Here is a 24,161-nt window from a genome sequence, read left to right as displayed (position 1 = left end):
AATTGGTGATAGTGGGACCTCCTCTTAAACTTATATGCATACATGTGTTTTGTACCGTGACCGATGTAGGACTTTGGTTTATACCCTTCACAGACAGACTATCTAAGACTGCTTTATTGAGGTTTAGCCGACCTCCATTGAAAAGATTTTCCCTTCCAAGCACTTAATTTTGATATGAAACAATCAGTTACACAACTACACAATTTTGAGGTATACATATAACCCCCCGGAAGCCCCAGATATATGAATGGAATTGGGTTTGAAGAGCAATCAATGATCCATGACATATTCGAAATATCAAAATGAGAAACATTTAGGTTGATAATTTTTCTTATGGCAATGTTAATGTAAAGGCCCGACACCTCACCAAGGCAACTGATGACATCAATCAAATTAGTAGAATTTCTCAACGACTAATCTCCCATGAATAATGCGTCATCGGCATATTAGAGTATGTAATACTTAAATCACCTTGGCCCACCAACAAACACCTCCTTTCTCAAAGTCAACATCATCCCTTCTTGTTTTAGTTTTCAATAAGGCTCGCGTAGGGGCGCTCACCTTTTTTGGCAAACTCGTTTGAACATATTTTTTTCCATAGCTTCCTTATGACCATGAAGGTTTTAGTTAGCCAGCAAAAAAGCTTGAGGATACAAAAAACTTCTATTATATTCATTCACAATCAAAAACACGTATTAGAGTCTTCGTAATTACCATATTAACTATTAGACAAAAATGACGAGTAGTATCAGGGGCAGTTTTGTCTTTTTACATATTTTACTATAGCAACAGAACCACTGTAGTCCGTTAGCACTGTAGCAACGGAATTACTGTAGCAACGGAATCACTGTAGCATTTTTTTTTTCGGTTCGTTTACTGTAGCTTTTTTTTTATATATATTTTTCTCTACCAGTTATAACAATTTTTTTTTCTTTTTTGGTTTCCTTTATATTTTTCTCCACAAAATAACGACTTAATTGCGATAAATTTTTAAAAGTCAACAATTTCATAGCGAAACGCGGAGATGCACGTATATTATTAATTTAAAATAACATTTAAATCTTTGATGAGTTATAGCTTTTAGTTCGACTCGAGTTGCGCTTCAACGACATCATCGTTAGCCACGAAATAATTTTATAAACTAAACACAATAAAATACATTGAAAACCGAACCCCCGGCGTAAAGCGAGGGTTCCACAACTAGTTATATCAATTTGAACAATTTAAAATATGAACAAACTAATCAACACACAAATTATACATAGGTTTGGAACATCACCAATAATCCAACAAAAATATCCAACAGAAACATATATATGTTTTAACAACGAAGAATATATATAAGAAAACAAAACTTTACAAATACGATAAATTCTTAGGCGATGTTTGGTTCGAGAATTTGAAATCCCAAGATTTGAAATTCCAGAATTTGAAATCCCACGGGCTTTGAAATACGAAAGGATTTGAAATCCTAGATGTGAAACAAAAAATGTAAAAAGTAAACGTAAACGTAAACGTAAAATGTAAAAGTAACGCGTAAAACACAAATTGTAAACTTATGTAAAGCGTAAAGCGTACAACGTATTGCGTAAACATAATAATATGTAATGCTAAACGTAGTGCGTAAAACGTAAATCATAAAAGTAAACCTAAATGTAAAACATAAAGCATAAATGGAAAAGTAAAACGTGAATGTAAAACGTAAATGTATAGCGTAAAAGATTTAACGTAAAATGTTAAAATGTAAACATAAAATGTTAAAAGTAAACGTATATGTAAACCGTAAACATATAGCGTAAACTTAAACTTAAACGTAAGCGTAAAACGTAAATCGTAAACGTAACACATAATCGTAAAACGTAACACGTAAACGTTAAACTCAAACATAATAGTATATCGTAAAACATAAACGTAAAATGTATAACGTAAAACGTAAGCGTAAACTTTAAACGTAAAGCGTAAGAGGTAAAAGATGAGAATATGAGATTTCTAAATCTCTCACAAATACAAGGGATTTTAAAATCTCATGTTTATAGGATTTTGAAATTCACATGATTTCGTGAGTTTTAAAATTTAAATCCTCAAAAATCTCTCCAAATCTAACGAACAAAACTATCCCTTAATATCCATCATTTCCTTTTTAAATTAGAGTTGTCATAAATGTTAAAATCCAAATAAAAAATCAGTATTTAAATTGGATCTATATATAAAATGATTTTCTGATTAAACATACTGTGTGAAAACTGAAAATTAAAACTACACAGTAATTTAAGATTCATTATAACAATCATCATATATCATTTTCATTTACACCCAAAAACATTTATATTTATGGTAACTTGTCAGTTGGTCAAAACAATATGAATTTATGAACTTTATTTACTTTTAACATTTAATTCTATAAGCATCATATAAAACTCATTGTTACGAGGCTCATTTCGCAATTTTTCCTGTGTTAGTTGGCGATCGACCCATCGTTGACGGAAACGACGTCCCTTACGGGGCGTCATTTCATGTGGTTTTTTGACGTCAGGCAACTTCCTAATGGGTGATGAAAAATGATAGGTCATGTGGGTAATTTCTATGACCATAATAATTTGTTAATACAACAATAACAACAATATTCAATTCCATACATGCGAAGTATGAGAATGTAAAATGTAGACAATTTTCATTTACCATAAAATAAAAGAAAATTAATTTCTTCACTCACGGGTTGAGAAAGAATTCTCCACCCACAGAAAGTCATCTCTTTCTCTACTATAGGGTAGAGATATTGCTTATGTGAGGACCTCCGGTCAATGATAATAAAAAAATTGGATACATAATATAAATACTTGAGATCTATCCAAAATAATCTTCTTATAAGAGCATTCCGGGATGTCATGTAACCGTGAATCCTCTCGCCAATATGATGCTGCCGTTGGTAATATAACGCTAAACCCCCGCTAATATTGATTCGTGGAGCATTTCGTCATTGTATAGCATTTAGGAGGACGAGCTATTTCATATTTTTTGTTTCTATTTCAATTTTATTTGATTAATAAAGGTTGAAGAACGAGAAGAATACACACACACACACACACACACACATATATATATATATATATATATATATATATATATATATATATATATACACACAAGAATGTTAAAGGTTGAAGAAGATGTGTAGGTGTAATGTGGGTCCCCGTTTGTTATATTGTTTTTAATTTTTTTTGTCCCGATTCCAATTTTTTATAATACTAATAGCAAGTTTCATAATAATAATAATAATAATAATAATAATAATAATAAGTTTAATAATAAAATAATATAGTGGATTCATGTGATGGTATGTCATTGTTGGGAGTGAATTGTAATGAGTTGTGATGGAGAGGATATGAAGAGAAAACGGTAATGTGGCGCTGATGTGACAGTGTTAATATGAAAAAGGGTGTCATCAATGAGAATGGTCTAACACACCATAGAAAATACCCGACATGTTACAGTCATTTCACTTCAACCATCTAAAAAAACATAAAAATGTCTCCACATGATAGTCTTAGTAATGAATAGTTTAAGAAAAAAAGTTTCATCCCCTCACCTATTATTTGATAAGTTTACTAAGAATTGGCCAATAGCCTAGTGGTGAATGACTCACTCTCTATTAGGGGAGGTGAGGGTTCGATTCCCACTAGGTGAGGATTTTCCAAATAATTGGATGAGAAACCATTCTTACCGGGTCCAAATGATCTCTTGGTCCCACGCATGCAAAGATTGAAACAATGACAATGCAGGTTCGTTTATCGGCCTGGCATGCTGTGGGAAAATGGGTGATGGTGTTTCGCCAGGCTCAAGTGAGCTACCGGGGACCGCTGGATGGGTTAACAAAGTCAACACAGGGCTAACATGTCCCTGCCGATACACATGTTTTTGAAACAATTTGATAAGTTAACTTACATTTATGCATTCACAATTTTACTGTAGAAATGGAGTATTACATAATAATAGTGGATATATTAAAAACATGTGTGAATTGTCATCACCCTAGTTAAATATATATGTTGAATTTGTTATCTTTTAAAACTTCTATATGTTGAATTTATAAGTTGAATTAAGGTGAGTATTATTTTGTATTCATGATAAATGATAAATATGTTTGAAATTTTTATAAGTTAGAGTAATTAAAGATTAAAAGTAATGAATAAAGGTATGTTGATAAACCTAATAACTTTAGCATTGTTTAATTTTTATTATTATTATTTTATAAACCTAAACATATTTTCAAAAAATATGAAATTAGTAATATGAACAATAATATAAAGACGAATAAAATAACAAATAATTTGTCAGTAATTCACACATTTCGTCATTTTCATTTTTATTGTTATTTAGTAGTTTATAACTACCCTTGGCTTATTTACTAATTAGAGACTTATATGTATAAGTAAGAAAAGAGAGTTTATATATATGTGAAATATATTCAAGAGTGCATTATTTGCTAACTCAAGAGGGAGTATATATATACTACATATTCTCACTATACAAGTATTAAAAAATTGTTAGCCAATATTGATTAATACAACATCTATGGACTTTTCATCCACATCTATAGACTTTTGTGTCCAGTTAAATTATTGGCACATATATAACACTCCCCCTTGGGTGACAATTTTATTAGAGAGCAACTAGTACTGCCTCGTTAAAAACCTTGCTAAAGAAAAACCCAGTGGGATAAAAACTTTAGTCAAGGGAAAAAGAGTGCAGTATAGAGTTGACTCCCCCTCAAGAAGACATCGTTGAGTCGTCACATCTTTTGAACTTGCCTCATGCCAATATTGTGAACGTATGTTCTGAAAATAGCAGTTGGGAGTGCTTTGGTGAAAAGATCAGCAGAGTTTTTGCTGGATTGAACATATCTCATTTCAATCTGGTTATTCTTAATGAGATCTTGAGTGTATGAGAAGAATCTAGGAGGTATGTGTTTTGTTCGGTCACTTTTGATATACTCTTCTTTCATCTGTGCTATGCAAGCTGCATTATCTTCATAGATAGTTGTTGGACTTTTATCGCGTTCTAGTTCACAAGAATCAGTAATGAGTTGTGTCATTGATCTCAACCAAAAACATTCCCGAGTAGTTTCATGTAATACAATCACTTTGGCATGATTTGATGATATTGCAACAAGTGTTTGTTTTTGAGAACGCCATGATATTGCGGTACATCCATTTAGGAATACATATCCAGTTTGAGATTTAGCATTATGTGGATCAGATAAATAACCTGCATCTATATAGCCAACCAAATCTTGTTTTGAATCGTTAGAGTAAAATAATCATAAATCAGTAGTTCCTCAAGGGTATCAAAACATGTGTTTGATCCTATTCTAGTGTCTTTTTGGAAGGAATTGAGCTGAACCTTGTTAACAAATTAACTGTAAAAGAAATGTCAGTTCTGTATAATTTGTAAGATACATAAGAGCCTCAACTCACTAAGATATGAAACTTCTGATCCAATAAGATCTTCATGATCTTCACGGGGATGAAATGGATCAGTGTCAATATTGAGTGATATATCAACCAATGGTTTTGTCTTTAAAAATGTTTTAACATCTTTTCTGTATAAGTTGTTCGATGTACAAATAAACCATTAGGCATATACTTAATTTGCAATCCAATGTAATACTTGGTTTTTCAAGATCTTTCATTTCAAATCATTTTTTTTTTTATTTATTTATTTATTATTATTATTATTATTATTATTATTATTATTATTATTATTTTAAGAAGTTGAATGATTTCATAGATCTCTTTATTTGTTAATATGATGTTATGATCATTGACATAAACAACTTACAATCACATATTCGAACATTGTTTTCTTAATAAGAACACACGTGCAAGTAAGATTATTTGTATACCCTTTTTCTTATCAAATAATCACTTAGTCGGGTATACCACATGCGACCCGATTGTTCAACCCATATAAAGATCTTTATGATTTAATGGAATACATTTCCTTGGTTGATTAAATGCTTTTGATACCTTAAACCCTTTAGGTATATATATATATATATATATATATATATATATATATATATATATATATATATATATATATATATATATATATATATATATATATATATATATCAGTATTAAGTGATCCATATATATATAAGTAGTAACAACATCCATGAGATGCATTTTTTAAGAAACTGCCACGTTGATTAAGTATCTAAAAGTAATTGCATCTATTACAGAAGGATAAGTTTTCCTCATAATCCATTCTTGGTCTTTGAGAGAAATCTTGAGTTACAAATCTGACTTGACCTTGTAAGTTCATTTTCTTATTTCCTTTTCGAATTCAAATTCATTTATATCCCACACGTTTCACATATTTAAAAGTGATAACGATTGATCCGATAACTTTTATTTTATTGAGCGATTGTAATTCAGCTCGTATTGCTCCTTTCAATTGAGCTCAGTCATGTATATTTTGACACTCAATGACAAATTTTGGTTCTAGATCATCATCTTTATTCATGATGTCATTATATGAAAATTTCTCATCAATATTTATCATTCCGTTTCGGTTCCATAATATTGCATAATTTATTGCAATTTATGTATTTATTATCAATATCCTCTGCAGAAGGAGTATTGATATTTGGTTCTTCTTGAACACTTTATTTTACCTCATTATCAGCTGATTTTATTTTCGAGGATTTTTATCTTCGGAACCAATTGATCTTCCACGTTTCATGCGTGGCAAAGACTCAAGAGTGACATTATTGTCAGCTTTTGGAATTTCAATTCGAGCTGGAGCATTTACTGCTATTATATATGATTTAGTCACTCTTTTTGTATCTTTAAATGCATCACGTAATCGATTTGCAAGTTCTTGCATATGCATCATTTTTGAACTTTCGTTTCACATTCTTTTGTGCGAGGATCAAGATACCTTAATTGATGTTCACACCATGAAACATCATTTTATTTATTTTTCATTTCTCCCCCTAATCTAGGGAACAATTTTTCATTAAAATGACAATCAGCAAAACGTGCTGTAAAAACATCACCCGTCATGGGTTCAATATATCTTATAATTGAAGATGTTTCATATACAATATATATATCCCCATCCTCCTTTGAGGGCTCATTTAGTGCGTTGTGGTTGTGCAACTAGAACATATACTGCACAATCAAATGTTCTAATGGTGGGAAATATTTGGCTCTCGGCCAAAATCAAGTTGTAGGGGAGAATATTTATGAGTTGCACTTTGTCTAATGTGAAATAATATCGCAGCATGTAAATTTGCATGTCCCCATATATATCACCGTGAATTCTTTCAAGAAACATTGGTGATTCTTTCTCAATATTCTTTACATTAATCACCATATGTGCTTTTCATTAATCACCATATTTGCTTTTCATTAATCACCATATGTGCCTTTTCATTAATCATCATATGTGCCTTTTCATTAATCACCATATGTGCCTTTTCATTATATATCATTTTCACCATATGCGCTTTTAATCATATGCACTTTTCATCATATGCGCTTTCAATCATAAGCGCTGTGTTTTTCATCATATGCGCTTTTTATCATATGCGCTTTTAATCATATGCGCTGCGCTTTTCATCATATACGCTTTTTGGTGCTACATAGATATTTCTCATTTCCGGTTATCATTGACTGATAATCATATCCATTATGATATATATCAGAGAAACTTAACAAATTTCTCTTTGATTTGAGAGAAAATAAGGCATTGTTTATCAGAAAATTCGTACCATTTGGTAATATGAATTTTTACCTTTTCTGTTCCTTATATCAATTTTGCAAGACCTGATATAGTATTTATAATTCCTTCATTTGATTTAAATCAATGAAATATTTCTTAGATTTGATCATAGTGTGTATGTTACCACTATCTACAATATATAGGTCTTTACCATTTAATTGATGTTGTATTTCAGCAGGATTCATACTAAAACTTCAAATAAGATAAGCAAATAATGAGTTATATTTCAGCAAGATAATCAAATTATATTACCTGCAAATAAGTTACAATTTGAAGTACATAAAAGATAACACTTAATAAATATATGCGTTATGGTCTAAAACCATTTATTTATGAGTGATACATAACAAGCTAGACATCTTAGAAAATTCAAACCATTCAAGTCTCAAGGTAGCTCAGGGTTTATTTAATCAAGATTTTTCAACAGATTCACTCTCGTTTTCTTTTCTTTTGGGACTTATTTGTAGAGCTAAATAAGATGTTCATATATTCAAGAAATAGTTACGCACAAGGAATTCAAATGATTCCAAACTTTAATCGCGCTCACAATTTGAGCATCATCTTCCCTTTCATTAACTTGGGGAGCGGTTCAACCAAGAACCTCGCAAGGTTCAACGTGGTCAGCTAAAAGAACATCTTTTACTGTCAATCGTTTAAAGTTTCTCAACATGATTAAAACCGTATTTGGAATTGGGCTATATGTGTACTGTTTGAATTCTTTTTTGGATAGTGATATGGCTTTATGATTTATTTGATCCATGTGTACTGAATTGTGGAGTATTACTTTATGGTTTTGACATATGCTTATTTGTGATAGACAAAATGCTAGATAACAAGAATATTAATTATCTGTGTACCACTTGTTGTTGATTTCGAAGTAAAATAATCAGCCCCACCACCACAACTATATAAAGTAAGCCCATTTGTCATGTTATACATATATGTATAGGTGTATTTGTGGTTTAATCTTTATCCTTTAATTCAATAATTTCAAGCATTAATTAATATAGACTGCCATTATTGAATTTGTTATATTCACATGTGTATGGAGTTGTTATATATATATATATGGAGTTGTTAAAGGCTCTCGGTTTCTTACACAATTTAATTTATGTTATGATTATTTTTATATAGTGAAGCTATATGTTTGTATGCTTTGTATGCAAGTGATGATTGAAGTTATATGTTATAATATACTATGTTTGTATGGAAGTGTATTGATGTTATTATTGATTGTTATATATAGCACAAGTACCTGTGATTTTTTTTTATAGCATGTGTACTAATATAGAATTACTATTTTGTATTGATTGGCTTATATAGTTTTGTAAATCATCATGTTATATTATATCTGAATAGCGCTAATCTTTAGTGCATCAAATAAAAGATTCAATAACATAGTTATGTTTCACAAATATCCTCATATGTAATCACAATACTTGATCAATAAAAGTGTATAAACTAACAATCAAGATCAGAGCATTTAAGCATATATAACGATTAAATAAGAAAATATATTCCAGAATAAATTTAGAACCCTTAATTATCAAGTTAGATTCCGATATATATGATCACACCAAGCATATATAACAATATATATAATCACGGCAAGCAATCCATATTCTATAAGCTCACATGGGTATTTCTTGAAGCAATATGTAATTAACACTAAGATATCAAAGATATCAAGTATACATCATCGAAGTCATGTTACCAAGAACTAATAAATAATTAATATAGATAAGCATATCATAATTTCTTCTAGAATATGTATGTAATATTAAGTCCGATTAAACTGGTTAAAAGCAACAACAGAGTGTAGCAAGATATTAACAATCATAATACATATTGCAAATTAATAAGTCAGATTCTTAATATACAAACATAACAATCTGATCGAACTAAATCAGTTTATAAATTTAAAATCATCGCAGCAGAGTAGATTATATATTGTATACATCAGAACCATATATTAAAATAAATGTTTAGCGTAATACGAAACCAATACACATATTAAACAAACCTATTAACCAGTGTATACAATGAGCAGCTAATAGTATCTTATTATTCATATAAATTCGCATAACAATTATGAACTGAAACACAGGCAGTCAGGCAGTACATATCGAGATCATATGAGAACATGTTACAGCAAATTAGTTAACAACAGAATATATGTTATGTTTAATTTTCAGTTTCGTGGAACTTGAATATGTTTAAGTTTGTAGGAATATATGTATACGAAACTGAAATAGCCGAGCATATAATCAACCAAAAAGAGAAAGTTAAAACGATCTAACCGATATTAAGGTTGAACCGAAATTGAAGGTTGAACTGGGCTTGTGTTTGACACAAACCCCTTAAACAAATTCGACGTCTGTTCCCAGGGTACACCGGTCTGAGCAGCGTACTGCCGGACTTGAACACTTGCCTTGATTAGTGACTTGTACTTACTTAGATAAACCTTGATTATACAGAGCACTTCGTGCTGATAACGTGTTGTTATTTAGTAGTTTATAACTACCCTTGGCTTATTTATTAATTAGAGACTTATATGTATAAGTAAGAAAAGAGAGTTTATATATATGTGAAATATATTCAAGAGTGCATTATTTGCTAACTCAAGAGGGAGTATATATATACTACATATTCTCACTATACAAGTATTAAAAAATTGTTAGCCAATATTGATTAATACAACATCTATGGACTTTTCATCCACATCTATAGACTTTTGTGTCCAGTTAAATTATTGGCACATATATAACAATTTTTATAAATTATTACTAGTTTGTTGATATTTTAAAAGGTTGACTATACTATTACTCTTTGTGGTTTCTCAAAATTATACTGGTAGTTCTTTTGTATTTTAAATTATATCGATAGTCCTTGTGGGTTTTAAAATACATATTAGTGGTCCAAAAACAAATGTCAATTAATTGATTAACGAATCAAATTAATTAATAATATTACATTTGTACCCTTCCCAAATATCAATTAATTTAAACTTTATATATAGTAAACATCGTGATCATATGACATATGCGAGGTTGGATTAGTGGTTACATGCGTGTCTTTGTGACCAACGGGTCTTGAGTTCAATTCCTAGGTGACCCTTTTTATTTTTATATCTTCTTTTTTTTATTTCTTTTTAATATTAATCTCCAATTTTTTAAAGTTGTCATAATATACCCTTTACTATTTTTTATTTTCTCATTCCTATATTTTCTTTGCTTTTTACTCATTTACGTACTAATCTCCAATTTTTTAAAGTTGTCATAATATACCCCGTAATCTTTTTTATTTTTAATTCAGTCCTTCACTTCTATCGTTTTATTTTTAAATTCGTTTTTTAATCTACTCTAATCTCTCTTATTTTTTATTGAATCTCCAATTTTTAAAAGTTGTCATAATATACTCCTTAATATCTTTTATTTTCTCATTTCTATATTTTCTTTCCTTTTTACTATTTTACATACTACTCTCCAATTTTTTAAAGTTGTCATAAAATTACCCTTAATATTTTTTTATTTTTCATTCAGTACTTCACTCCTATTCTTTTATTTTTAAATTCGTTTTTTAATCTAAACTAATCCCTCTTATTTTTTATTGACCACTTTTTTTAATTTTTTAAATATTTTATTTACTTATTTTTTTTTCTTTACAAATTATTAGTCCTACTCTCACACTTTAATTTTAAATAACAAGAATATTCAAATTATGTTAATTATTCATTTTATACATATTTCTTTTTTGATTTTGTTAGGGTTATTAACGTTTAAGTAATTAATTTATCACTCAAATTGTGTACAACGAAAAGCTGGTTAATTATGTAAAATATAAAAAATAAGGGGTTCGTCGCCGCAACGCGCGACTGACCCCGAAACTTGTTAACTAGCATTAGGTTTAGGACCAATATTATAAAAAATAACTAAACAACTGCATGATATAATAAATAATATATAATAAATTTGCAACCATAAGGAACATCGTACCTGTTTGCAGGGGCGATCTTAAGTGGGGACAAGGGGGACGCCCGCCCCCTGTCGATTTTGAAATTTTAGTGAAATTTTTTTGGATTTTTCATTTTTGCTCCTGATAGATTATTTTTTGTCTCAAAATCTTCAAATTTTGCTCAAAAATCTATAAATTTTGCCTAAAAACCTCCATTTTTCTTGCCCCAAAACTTCCATATTTTTTCCAAAAAAAATTTCTACCGTTTTAAATTTTTTTCGCCCCCACTGAAAAATGATCATGGTTCCGCCACTACCTGTTTGGTCATGTTTCTTGTGAATTGATAATTTATTATATATTATTATATTATAATTATAGAATGAAGTTGTCTAATTGTTTTTAAAGTGTTGGTTCTAATTTTAACGTCTGTTAATTTGTTCCGTTAATCGATTAACACATACAATAGATTTTGGACCATCGTTGTGAATTTTGAAAACCACATAGACTGCCGGTGTAATTTTAAAAGCAAAATGACTATCAGTATAATTTTTAGTAAACATGCCAATGATATAATTTAACTCTATTTTAATAAAGCATGTTTAGTGGTGTACGACTAAAAATTGATAGTGTACAAATCATCATCCATTTAGTTATGTATCTTTTGAGCTAAAATATCTATTTATGTCAAACAAATAAAGTACTCCGTAGCATGCAATCACTCAATCACCATAATTCATGCACTTTTCAAACATAAAACAATAAATAAAGTAAGTGACTGGTTCAATTTGAAAAATAAATAAAAGTAAAAAACAAAGAAAAAGACAATATAAAACCATTTTTTTATTAATAAAATTGTTCACTAGCTCACTCACATATTCACTCCCTCTATCTGCTCGTTTACCAAACACCCATCTTGATTCTCGATAATGGAGTTCATCTTCCTTCTCCTCCTACTATTACTACTACCAATCATTTCAACAAACACCTTCACTGGTGCTAAATCAAACCACGTACTACCAGAATACAAAGCATTACTCTCCATCAAATCCACCATCATCGACGATCCCCAATCATCACTCGCCACGTGGAACGTTTCCACCTCTCACTGCACGTGGTCCGGCGTCACGTGCGACACCAGACGTCGTGTCACAGCTCTCGACATTTCCGGCCTTAATCTCACCGGCACTCTCTCTTCCGACATTGCTCACCTCCCTAACCTAATCAATTTCACCATCGCCGTTAACAACATCGCCGGCCGTATTCCGCCGGAAATATCTTCCATCTCCGGTCTCCGGTCACTCAACCTCTCAAACAACATTTTCAATGAAACATTTCCTCCGGAGCTTTCTAATCTTAAGTCGTTACAAATACTCGATTTATACAACAACAACATGACCGGAGACCTGCCGGTATCGGTCGTCGAAATGCCTAACCTCCGTCATCTTCACCTCGGCGGTAACTACTTCTACGGCCCTATCCCGACGGAGTACGGTCGATTTCCGGCCCTCGAATACCTCGCCGTCTCTGGTAACGAACTCACCGGATCTATCCCTCCGGAACTCGGAAACATATCAACCTTACAACAGCTTTACCTTGGCTACTACAACGTTTACACCGGCGGCATTCCGCCGGAATTCGGAAACTTATCAAACCTTATCCGTTTCGACGCCGGAAACTGCGGTCTCACTGGAGAAATTCCGGTAGAAATCGGAAAACTTCAAAACCTAGACACTTTATTCCTACAAGTAAACGGACTCACCGGAGCTTTACCAACCGAGCTCGGAAGCTTAAAAAGTCTCCAATCAATGGACCTTTCAAACAATATCTTCACCGGCGAGATCCCTGATTCATTCAAATACCTCAACAATCTCACTTTACTTAACCTGTTTCGTAACAAACTCCACGGTTCGTTACCGGATTTCATCGGTGAGTTACCGGAATTAGAGACGATACAGCTTTGGGAGAACAATCTCACCGGCAGCATTCCTCAAGGTCTCGGTCTGAACCGGAAATTAAAGATACTCGATTTATCTTCTAACAAATTAACCGGTTCTCTACCGGCTAATTTATGCGCAGGAAACAAACTCGAAACGCTTATCATGTTAGATAACTTTTTATTTGGTCCGATTCCAGAATCGTTAGGTCAATGCCGGTCGTTAAATCGGATTCGAATGGGGGATAATTTTTTAAACGGTTCGATTCCGTTAGGGCTTTTAAGTTTGCCTAATTTATCACAGGTTGAGCTTCAGAACAATCTGTTATCCGGTGAGTTTCCGGTGACGGATTCTGTTTCGGTCAGTCTCGGTCAGGTTAGTTTGTCTAATAATCGGTTAACCGGACCGTTACCTGCTAGCATTAGTAATTTTACTGGTGTGCAAAAGCTTTTACTGGATGGTAATAAGTTTAGTGGTAGTATACCTGGTGAAATTGGGAAGTTACAGCAGTTGTCTAAGATAGATTTTAGTCATAATAGTTTATCAGGGGAAATTGCCCCTGAAATTAGTCAATGTAAACTGTTGACTTATGTTGACCTTAGTAGGAACCAGCTTGGTGGTGAGATTCCTACTGAGATTACTGGAATGCATATTTTAAATTACTTGAATTTGTCGCGAAATCAGTTGGTAGGAAGTATTCCGACGTCTATTGTGTCGATGCAAAGTTTGACTTCGGTTGACTTTTCGTATAATAATCTTTCGGGTTTGGTACCGGGTACGGGTCAGTTTAGTTACTTCAATTACACTTCGTTTTCGGGCAATCCGAATCTTTGTGGACCGTATTTAGGACCGTGTAAAAAAGGTGTTGAGAATAGTACTCATGAACCACATTCTAATAAAGGGATTTCGGGTTCGGTTAAGCTTTTACTTGTTATCGGTTTGCTTCTTTGTTCAATTGCTTTTGCTGTTGCTGCAATCATTAAAGCTCGATCGATTAAGAAAGCAACGAAAGCACGATCGTGGAAGCTTACCGCTTTTCAACGGTTGGATTTCACTTGTGATGATGTTCTTGATAGTTTGAAGGAAGATAATATAATAGGAAAAGGTGGGGCCGGGATCGTTTACAAAGGTGTGATGCGAAACAACGAGGTTGTTGCAGTTAAACGATTACCGGCTATAACACGTGGTTCATCGCATGATCATGGATTCAATGCTGAAATTCAGACTTTAGGGAGGATTAGACATAGACATATTGTGAGATTGTTAGGGTTTTGTTCAAACCATGAGACGAATTTGTTGGTCTATGAGTATATGCCGAATGGGAGTTTAGGTGAAATGCTTCATGGTAAAAAAGGAGGTCATTTGCATTGGGATACAAGGTATAAGATTGCTGTTGAATCAGCAAAGGGACTTTGTTATTTACATCATGATTGTTCACCGTTGATCGTTCATCGTGATGTTAAATCAAACAACATTCTTTTGGATTCTGGGTTTGAAGCTCATGTTGCCGATTTTGGCCTCGCTAAGTTCTTGCAGGATTCGGGCACATCAGAATGCATGTCTGCCATTGCTGGTTCTTACGGCTACATAGCCCCAGGTATATATTTGATGTTTTGTGATAATTCAATTCGATTATTACTCATGGTTGCAAACGACCCCGTCCCGTGCAGTTGCGACGGTCGGTGACTAGCTCGCCCCGTCTCCGTTTTGATCGTCTCGGTCAAAAGTACAAATTGGTGACTGTTGGCCAAAAGTTGGGTCATAGTCTAAAGTCAGTCAAATCAGTCAAAATTGTCGTATTTTAGTTTGATTTTTTGTACTTTAATAAATTTACGGTGATATCGATTATTGGCAGTTTTGTAAAAAACGCCGAGGCGGCCGTCGCAAACGGATTTACTTGAGTACCGTCGCAACGGATCTAAAAAATGGGTAAAAATGGTCAACGTTAAAACAACAGTCAACAACGGCAAAAAACTGTCAAAAACCTTAGAAAAACTGTCGAGACGGATTCCGACCAACGTTGACTTTTAATATTTATTTAATATATATTTAAACATAAACATTATTTCATATTAAACATCCATATCTGCTTTTAATTTTAAATACTCATGATTGAAATGTTTATGTTTGAAATATATATCAAAAGTCAATGTTGGTCAACATCTTTCGTCTCGACCCCGTTTTGACCGTTGAAACGCTTCAAGGTCCTTACCGTCTCGAACCCGCCTCGCGTCTTTTACAACCTTGATTATAGGTACAAATTAGTCGAGGAAAGTTTCTTGCTTTAAAATATGTATATAAATAAATATATATTTATATATTTAAAAGTCAATGTTGGTCAACGTCCGTCTCGACCCCGTACCAACTATCTCGACCCTTTAAGGTCCCAACTGTCTCGACCCCGTCTCGCGCCTTTTACAATCTTGTTTACTGAATAATTAGTGTATGTATGTAATATGTAATTTGTTTTGATTGTAGAATATGCATATACACTCAAGGTTGATGAAAAGAGTGATGTGTACAGCTTTGGTGTGGTTCTGTTGGAATTAGTAACTGGAAAGAAACCGGTCGGGGAATTTGGGGACGGTGTGGACATTGTGCAGTGGGTTAGAAAGATGACAGATGGTAACAAGGAAGGTGTTCTTACTGTTCTCGATTCGAGACTCTCGACTGTACCAATTCACGAGGTAATGCACTTGTTTTATGTCGGAATGTTGTGCGTTGAAGAACAAGCTGTTAAACGCCCTACCATGAGAGAAGTTGTTCAAATGTTAATTGAGCTTCCAAAGCCTCCCAATTCAGCTACCACAACCCCCACCACCACCGACACTGATTTACCTCCAATGTCTCCCACTAAGGAAAATCAAGAACAAAACCAGCCACCTGATCTTCTAAGCATATGAAAACAAGACTTGTTTTAAAGTGGTTTGATTTGGTTATTTGGGCTTTTGGGGCTTAGTTTTTTTTATTTTTTATTTTTTACTTCTAGTTTTGCTTGGTAATTTTCTTTTTCTTTTTGGGTTTCGCTAAGTATGAACTTTTATTGTTATGGTATGTTTAAAGTAATTTGTGTATAGTAAGATTGGTTGGGTTCCCTTTACATGTATACTTTTATGGAAATATTAGATTTTAGAAACATGTAAATGTCATGGTATACTAGAACAAGTCATCAATTTGTTGTGGCCCTCTTTCCGTTGTTATATTTAATCCGAATTTTCATTTACACAATCTCAACATAATTACATTTTTATGCGTATCACTGGCGAACACTAAAACTCTTTTTGAGAAAAGGATTTAAACGTGAGCCATTAGTCCATTACTGTATTTATGGAAATAAGTACGCATGATAACTACTTGATACGGAGTATTTATTTTTGGATATAGTGAGTACTCTCTCTAATATTAATATATACTCGAGTTAATACACTCCAATATAACAAAAAAGTTGGTAATGTTGGCCCATTACTTTGAAAATGGCCCATTAAATGTTCATTTGTACTCAAAAAATTAATTTTTACAGGGGTCAATTATAAATCTCGAATAAGGCCTTAAATAATGAGACAACCCTGATCGTTACTCGATAATCTGTTGCAGGTTAAAGTTGGTAATGGTTTGTCTTCATGGTTTTGAAAAGATAATTGGAAAGGAGTTGTATCTTTAAAGTCTAAATACGGTAGACTTCACTTGGTAGACTTCACTTGGATGTATACGAAGATTGTAGTATTACGGATCGTGTGTTTGGAAGGTTGGAAATGGGAATGGAATCGAGGTGATATTGCTCCCCATAACTCTTGCCATGCTTCAGGATCTAGAATCATATTTAGGCGACATCGGGCTTTTTTCCGTTGATGACACATGGGAGTGGTGTACTGCGGTTGATGGCATTTTTCGGTTAGTTTAACGCGTGCTGTTTTGGATGATCGATACTTGCACAATTCGGACACCAAAAGGATATAGGTAAGTGTGATGACCCGTCCAAAACCATCATTTACGGATCATCAACAACAGGTCCATTACACGGTATAATACTATATGCTGTTTTAAAACAAGTTTTGCATTCATGAAAAGATAACGTTTTTACCAACGTCAAATGTTTTACAAAGGTAACATGCTTCTACGAATAGAAAGCATTAACAAAAGTACGTGACACTAAGGTCATTACAAAACCATGGTTCGAAAATAACATAAGTAGTGAATGCAAAAATAAAAGTCCATGCTTGAGACATCTCTAACAATGCAACGGAAGTCTAACACAGCGAGTCTAATACAGCAGTCTATTACAGCAGTCTATTACATCGGAAGCAAACTCGTCTAAGCACCTGAGAAATAACATTCTTAAAAGTCAACACGAATGTTGGTGAGCTATAGTTTTATTGTAAACAATATCGTAAAGTAGACCACGAGATTTCGTATTCAAAACTGTATGAAAAGTATATGCTTAACCGTGGGCACTTGGTAACTAAAATAACGTAAAATAATATATCACCCCCTAAAAGTACACTTGGCGAGTGCGTTAAAACAGACGAAGTATTAAACACCCGTTAAATGCTAGCGCGACTAGCCCGAGTGGGGATGTCAAACCCTATGGATCCATATCCAAGATTCGCGTTCACCGGTTCATAAACCAATGACTAAACGTTACCGAGCTAAGGAAAAAATTTGTGCCGTTATATCACCCACACATATATAAAGTTTAAGCACTCGTTTCTAGTATGTAAAACAAAAAAAAAAAAAATGCATGTATTCTCAATCCCAAAAAATAGTTAAAGTAAAAAGGGAGCTATAACTCACAGTGAATGTGCGGTAAAATCGATACGAAAACGTATGCAAGTAGTAAGTCGGTTTGAAAGGTCCTCAACCTAAGTCAAAGGTTACTAAGTCAGTAAATCGTCCCAAAAGGTTTAGAAGTACGTAAGTTAAGTCTTAAGTATCATCATTATCATCGTTATCATCATCATACGTAAATGATAAAGTAAGGTTTTCAACAAGAATAGAGATCGAAACAAAGGGCTGATTTTGGACAGCCGCTACGACCTCTATACAAATTGAAATAACGCGCGGCCAGTGGCCAAAGCTCCGTTTGTGAGTCCTCTTACCGCTGTCCAATTTTCAGATCCTAACTCGATGTCGTTTGACCGTGGCGACGGTTCAAGCTCGAGTAGGTCAGAAATTTCAGCACATTGTTACGAAGGCGTAGTGATTTTCGGAAGGCTATAAATCCTAAACCGTATATCAGATTTAGGTGAGTCTTAAACGAAAAGTCATCTACTCAAACCGAACTATCTTGAAATCAACTTTCCAGAAGCCCCAGGAGTTTGATCAGACCCTGAAAAACAAAAACAAGTGCTCCGGTAGGTTTCTTGGTGCTTGATGCTTATCACGGTTCTCATCCTTGATGCGTGTAAGCCTCAAGTGTACAACTCTTTGATGTTTTAGCATCACTTTGACCAAGTTTTTAACCATAAACACACAACTAAAAGTAAAAGCTAACTTTCTATAAGTTTTGAACATCAAAGTTGTCTCTTTATTGTATAAACACAATAAAACTTCAACCTGTTGTCCTTTTGATACAAGTTTATGCATCTTCATCATATGAGATGATGAAGACTTGATTTTTATCACCAATAAAATCATAGAAAGGTTCCAAGTAAGTGAGATCTACAATAATAATTTAGATCTCAAGTGTTAAGAAACCCTAAGCTAGAAAGCTTGGATCTTTACAAGATTAGTTAGACTATAAGTTAGAAAGCTAAGATCTAGTAAAAGTAATGAGATCATAAGCTAAAAAGCTTAGATCTAAATAAAATAATGAAACCCTAAGCTAGAAAGCTTGGATCTTTAATGTTCTTGAAGATCCTTAAAGCAAAAAGCTAGATCTACAAGTTACATGAAGATCATAAACACAAGTTTTGATCTTTTAACAAAAATAAAGAGGTCTTAAGCTATAAAGCTTAGATCCAACAAAGTAATAAAGATTCAAAGCTAGAAAGCTTGAATCTTTCATGTTCTTGAAGATTTCAATTCAAAGTTTGAATCTACAAGATGTAACAAGATCAAAAAGGTAAAAAGCTTGATCCTTTGATGATGATGATGATGATGATGATGTCGATTTAAAGAAGAAAAAGAAGAAGAAAGAAAAATTTAAGAACTTACAATTTCTTAAGCTTGTAGTGTGAGAAAAACTAGAGAGAAATCTTAGAGAGAAAGTATGTGTTTTTGAGAATGAAATGAAGTGTGAAATGAAGTTGGAATTTAAAGTAGTGGTGGTGGTGTCCCCTAAAGCCGACGGCCAAGGGTGGGGGGAATGGGGGACCATTTTTCTTTTGCATGGTGGTGGTACAAAGGTAGTGCTTGTATGTTGGGATCCCATGCAACAAAGTGTAGGAATTAGTACAAAAGTATGCTAGTATGTTGGCTTATCTTCATGGGTTTTTGTCTTACATCTTAATGGATCATAATTCCATTAAAGTTGGGCTAACTTAAAAGTCCATAGCTAGAGTAGGGTGGGCCTTAGTCCATTAAGGTAAAAAGTCCATTAAGACTAACTAGTGTGCATTAGTAAAACACTAAGCGTAATTAAGCAACCAATAAGTTAAGTAATTGTCATTAGAAAATAACAATTAGGATTACGTAGTCATAATATTCCAATTATGACAAAAGTTTAACGTGTACAAAGTACGTAGCTCATTTTAAACAACAAGTGACACTAATGGTCGTAAAAGCATTCGGGAATCACGTTAAGTGATTAAGCACTTAATAACACGTTGTAAGGTATTAACGAAAGTAATTAACATGAATAATGATCCCAGAATATAATATAGCTCAGTACGCACAAATACGCAGTTTCGTGAAAGTAATAAATATAAATATAAGTCGGATAGGTCGGGTTGTTACATTACCCACCTGTTAAAGAAAATTTCGTCCCGAAATTTTAAGCTGAGGTAGACGGTAGAGTCGGGAAAAGGTGAGGATATTTCTGCATCATCTGATCCTCTCGTTCCCAAGTAAACTCGGGTCCTCGTTTAGCATTCCAACGGAATCGGATAATTGGAATCTTGTTGTGCTTCAAAGTCTTGACCTCACGGTCCATGATTTCAACAGGTTCTTCCACGAAGTGGAGCTTGTCATCAATCGTAAGCTCGTCGAGGGGTATAACAAGTTCTGGTTTGGCAAGACACTTCTTCAGATTCGATACGTGGAAAGTGGGATGAACAGAACTTAATTGGGTCGGAAGATCCAAACGGTAAGCAACGGGTCCAATATGCTCCAAGATTTCAAAAGGATCAATGTATCGTAGATTTAGCTTCCCACGGTTTTCGAAACGAATTACACCTTTCCAGGGTGCGACTTTTAATATTACGCGGTCACCCACTTGGAATTCGAGATCTTTACGTCTAATGTCAGCATAGCTCCTTTGGCGATCACGGGCCGTCTTGAGCCTTGCTTAAATTTGAACAATCTTCTCGGTTGTTTCATGGATGAGTTTGGGTCCAGTGATTTGCTTATCACCTACTTCGGCCCAACAAATAGGAGAACGACATTTGCGTCCATATAAAGCTTCGAAAGGTGCAGCATTAATAGTGGTAACTATTGTTGTAAGAGAATTCGGCTAGAGGCAAATGCTTTTCCCAAGCTTTTCCGAAGTCAATAACACAAGCTCGTAACATTTCTTCCAAGGTTTGAATCGTGCATTTGCTTTGTCCGTCGGTTTGTGGGTGATATGCGGTGCTCATGTCTAGACATGTCCCCAAGTCTTCTTGTAAGGAACGTCAAAATCTAGAAGCGAAACGGGCATCTCGGTCGGAAATAATCGATAAGGGTACACCGTGACGGGATACAACTTCCTTTATGTACAATTGTGCAAGCTTTTCCATTGTATCGGTTTCTTTCATGGCTAGGAAATGAGCGGATTTGGTGAGACGGTCAATAATAACCCAGATGGTATCATAACTGCCTACCGTTTTTGGTAGTTTCGTGATGAAGTCCATTGTTATCCTTTCCCACTTCCATTGTGTAACAACCCGTCCTTATCCCCCTGGACGAAGTCATCAACATTTGGTCCCATTGCGATGATCGACTCCAAGTAATGTCCTTAAAATGAGCAAATGCACAGCGGAAGACTTAATTCGTACCTGAGAAATAACATGCTTAAAAGTGTCAACCAAAAGGATGGTGAGTTCATAGGTTTATCATAATAATCATTTCAATATGTTAATAGACCACAAGATTTCATAAACATAAACATAATACACTCGCAAGTGTATGTAAAGCATTCTAAGTGGTTGAGCACTTGGTAACCATACTTAACATTTAATCAACGTCGCATATTCCCTTTATTATGAAATCTCACTACACCGTACCAAGTGTAGTCACCGAAACGAAGTACTGTGCAACCGTTGAATACTGGTCGTCCAGTCCGGTTGGGGTTGTCAGGCCCGATAGATCTATCAACAGGATTCGCGTTTACAATACCCATGTAAATAGTAGTTACCAAGCTACAGGGAAATATGCCAGTGGTACAACTCAATGTAGAATATATTTTTAAGTACTTGTGTCTATTTTGTAAACATTTATAAAAGCAGCGCATGTATTCTCAGCCCAAAAATATATATTGCAAAAGCAATTAAAAAGGGAGCAAATGAAACTCACCATACTGTATTTTGTAGTAAAAATACATATGACGTCATTGAACAAGTGTAGGGTTGGTCTCAGATTCACGAACCTATATCATTCGTATATATATTAAAACATATATTCGTAATCGAACAAGTTTATGTATTATTAGTGATTTAATTGTTATTTTAATTAGATTTTTTTCATTAATAACCTTATTAATTATAAAAGTATTAATATAATTATATTATGTGTAGTAATATAGTTTTATATAGCTAATAGTTATTTGATAAAATAATATTGATAATAATAATAAATAAAAGTTGTTTTATTTTGCAATAATAATAATAATAATAATAATAATAATAATAATAATAATAATAATAATAATATTAAAAATAATAATGATAATAATATTAATAATAACATTAAAAATAATGATAATATTAATAATCTTAATAATAATAATAATAATAATAATAATAATAATAATAATAATAATAATAATATTGATAATTAATAATAATAATAATAAAAATAATGTATAAATGACAAAAAAAATTAATAATCATACCATTTAGCTCAAATGTGTTGTTGGGTCACAAATAGCAGCAGCCCAATTTAAATCCCAATTCAGTTTTTAACTCAACAACCCATCAATCAGTTTATCAAGATTGCTTCAAAAAAAATATATATATATATATATGCACTCACCAAGATTTGAACCCATGACCTTTCATATACCTTCAACACACTAAACCATTACGCCACCTTTTACTTTTCTATTATAATTTAACACATAAATATGTTTAACCCATAATACTTTCCGTCCTTCTTCTTCATCACTTAATTTCCTTCCTAACCCAAATCTTCATCGTCTAATATGATCATAATCATCGTTGTTCTTAACAGAGATAGAAGCATAAACACACGAATAGCAGCAACCCATTAATCATCTTAAACGTTTATTTTTGTTTTCGCTAAATATTATCATCATCCTTTTGTCATCGATTATGATCATAATCATAATCATTTAACGTTATCATTCGTGGATCGTCATCATCGAACCATTATCACATACATCAATATCCTAATCATCCATCATCGTAACGTTGGCATTCGTTTTCATCTTTTTCTACTATCATCAAAATTTTCATCTAATTATCATCATCTTGACGATCAAAAGAAAATTAGAACTGAAGTATGGCAACAGCAGCGTTTTATAAACTTGTAATACGATCTAAATACTAACTTAATTAAACCTATGAGGCCATTACTAAACCCCATTTAGTTTAATATTACTTCTCTAATACATCTATTATATTATTCAGTCGATAGGAATAATCAACAGGCTCCGGTTGATCACAACCCATCATACTAACCTAAACAGACTCCTTGACCCAAAAGAACCATAAGAACATGACCCAATCTGAGTTCTATTTGCTATCGGCCTATCGTACCAAGAACAATATCCAGGGAAACTTAAAAATTTGTACGTGCGTGTGCAGGTGTTATCTTGTCTGGCCCCATCGAATAATTAGTACAATACTAAGTCATTAGCTTGCACAAGTGCTTAAACCTTTTTGGTATATCCTTAAAGCCTAACTAATTTAAATATGTTTGGCTATATAATTGCACAAGCAAGGCGACATGGATTAGGAAAAACAAACTCCACTAACATCCCTTTATCTAAAGAATAAGTAAAGTATAGTAAAAGTGGTTTGATGTGTTAAACTTGTGTCGGCCACAAATAATATATGTTCTACTTTCTTATTAAAAAAAACGCCTTATATATTACTAACCATAATCAGTTTAAATGGGGCTGTATATTTATTCTCGTCCTCTTTTTATTTGCTAGAGTGTTCAATC

General features: G+C 33.1%; 1 protein-coding gene across 1 annotated transcript; it reads left to right on the top strand.

The window, feature by feature from the left end:
- The first annotated feature begins 12,671 nt into the window (after nucleotides 1-12,671).
- LOC139857603 (uncharacterized) lies at nucleotides 12,672-16,647 on the top strand. Its single transcript, XM_071846417.1, has 2 exons — nucleotides 12,672-15,276; nucleotides 16,158-16,647. The coding sequence occupies exons 1-2, from the start codon at nucleotides 12,672-12,674 to the stop codon at nucleotides 16,580-16,582; spliced, it is 3,030 nt and encodes a 1,009-aa protein (XP_071702518.1). The 3' UTR covers nucleotides 16,583-16,647.
- The last annotated feature ends 7,514 nt before the right edge of the window (nucleotides 16,648-24,161 follow it).

This window comes from Rutidosis leptorrhynchoides, chromosome 7 (genome assembly GCF_046630445.1).
Source record: "Rutidosis leptorrhynchoides isolate AG116_Rl617_1_P2 chromosome 7, CSIRO_AGI_Rlap_v1, whole genome shotgun sequence".
Lineage (NCBI taxonomy): Eukaryota > Viridiplantae > Streptophyta > Magnoliopsida > Asterales > Asteraceae > Rutidosis > Rutidosis leptorrhynchoides.
This window is presented reverse-complemented; position numbering and strand designations above follow the sequence as displayed.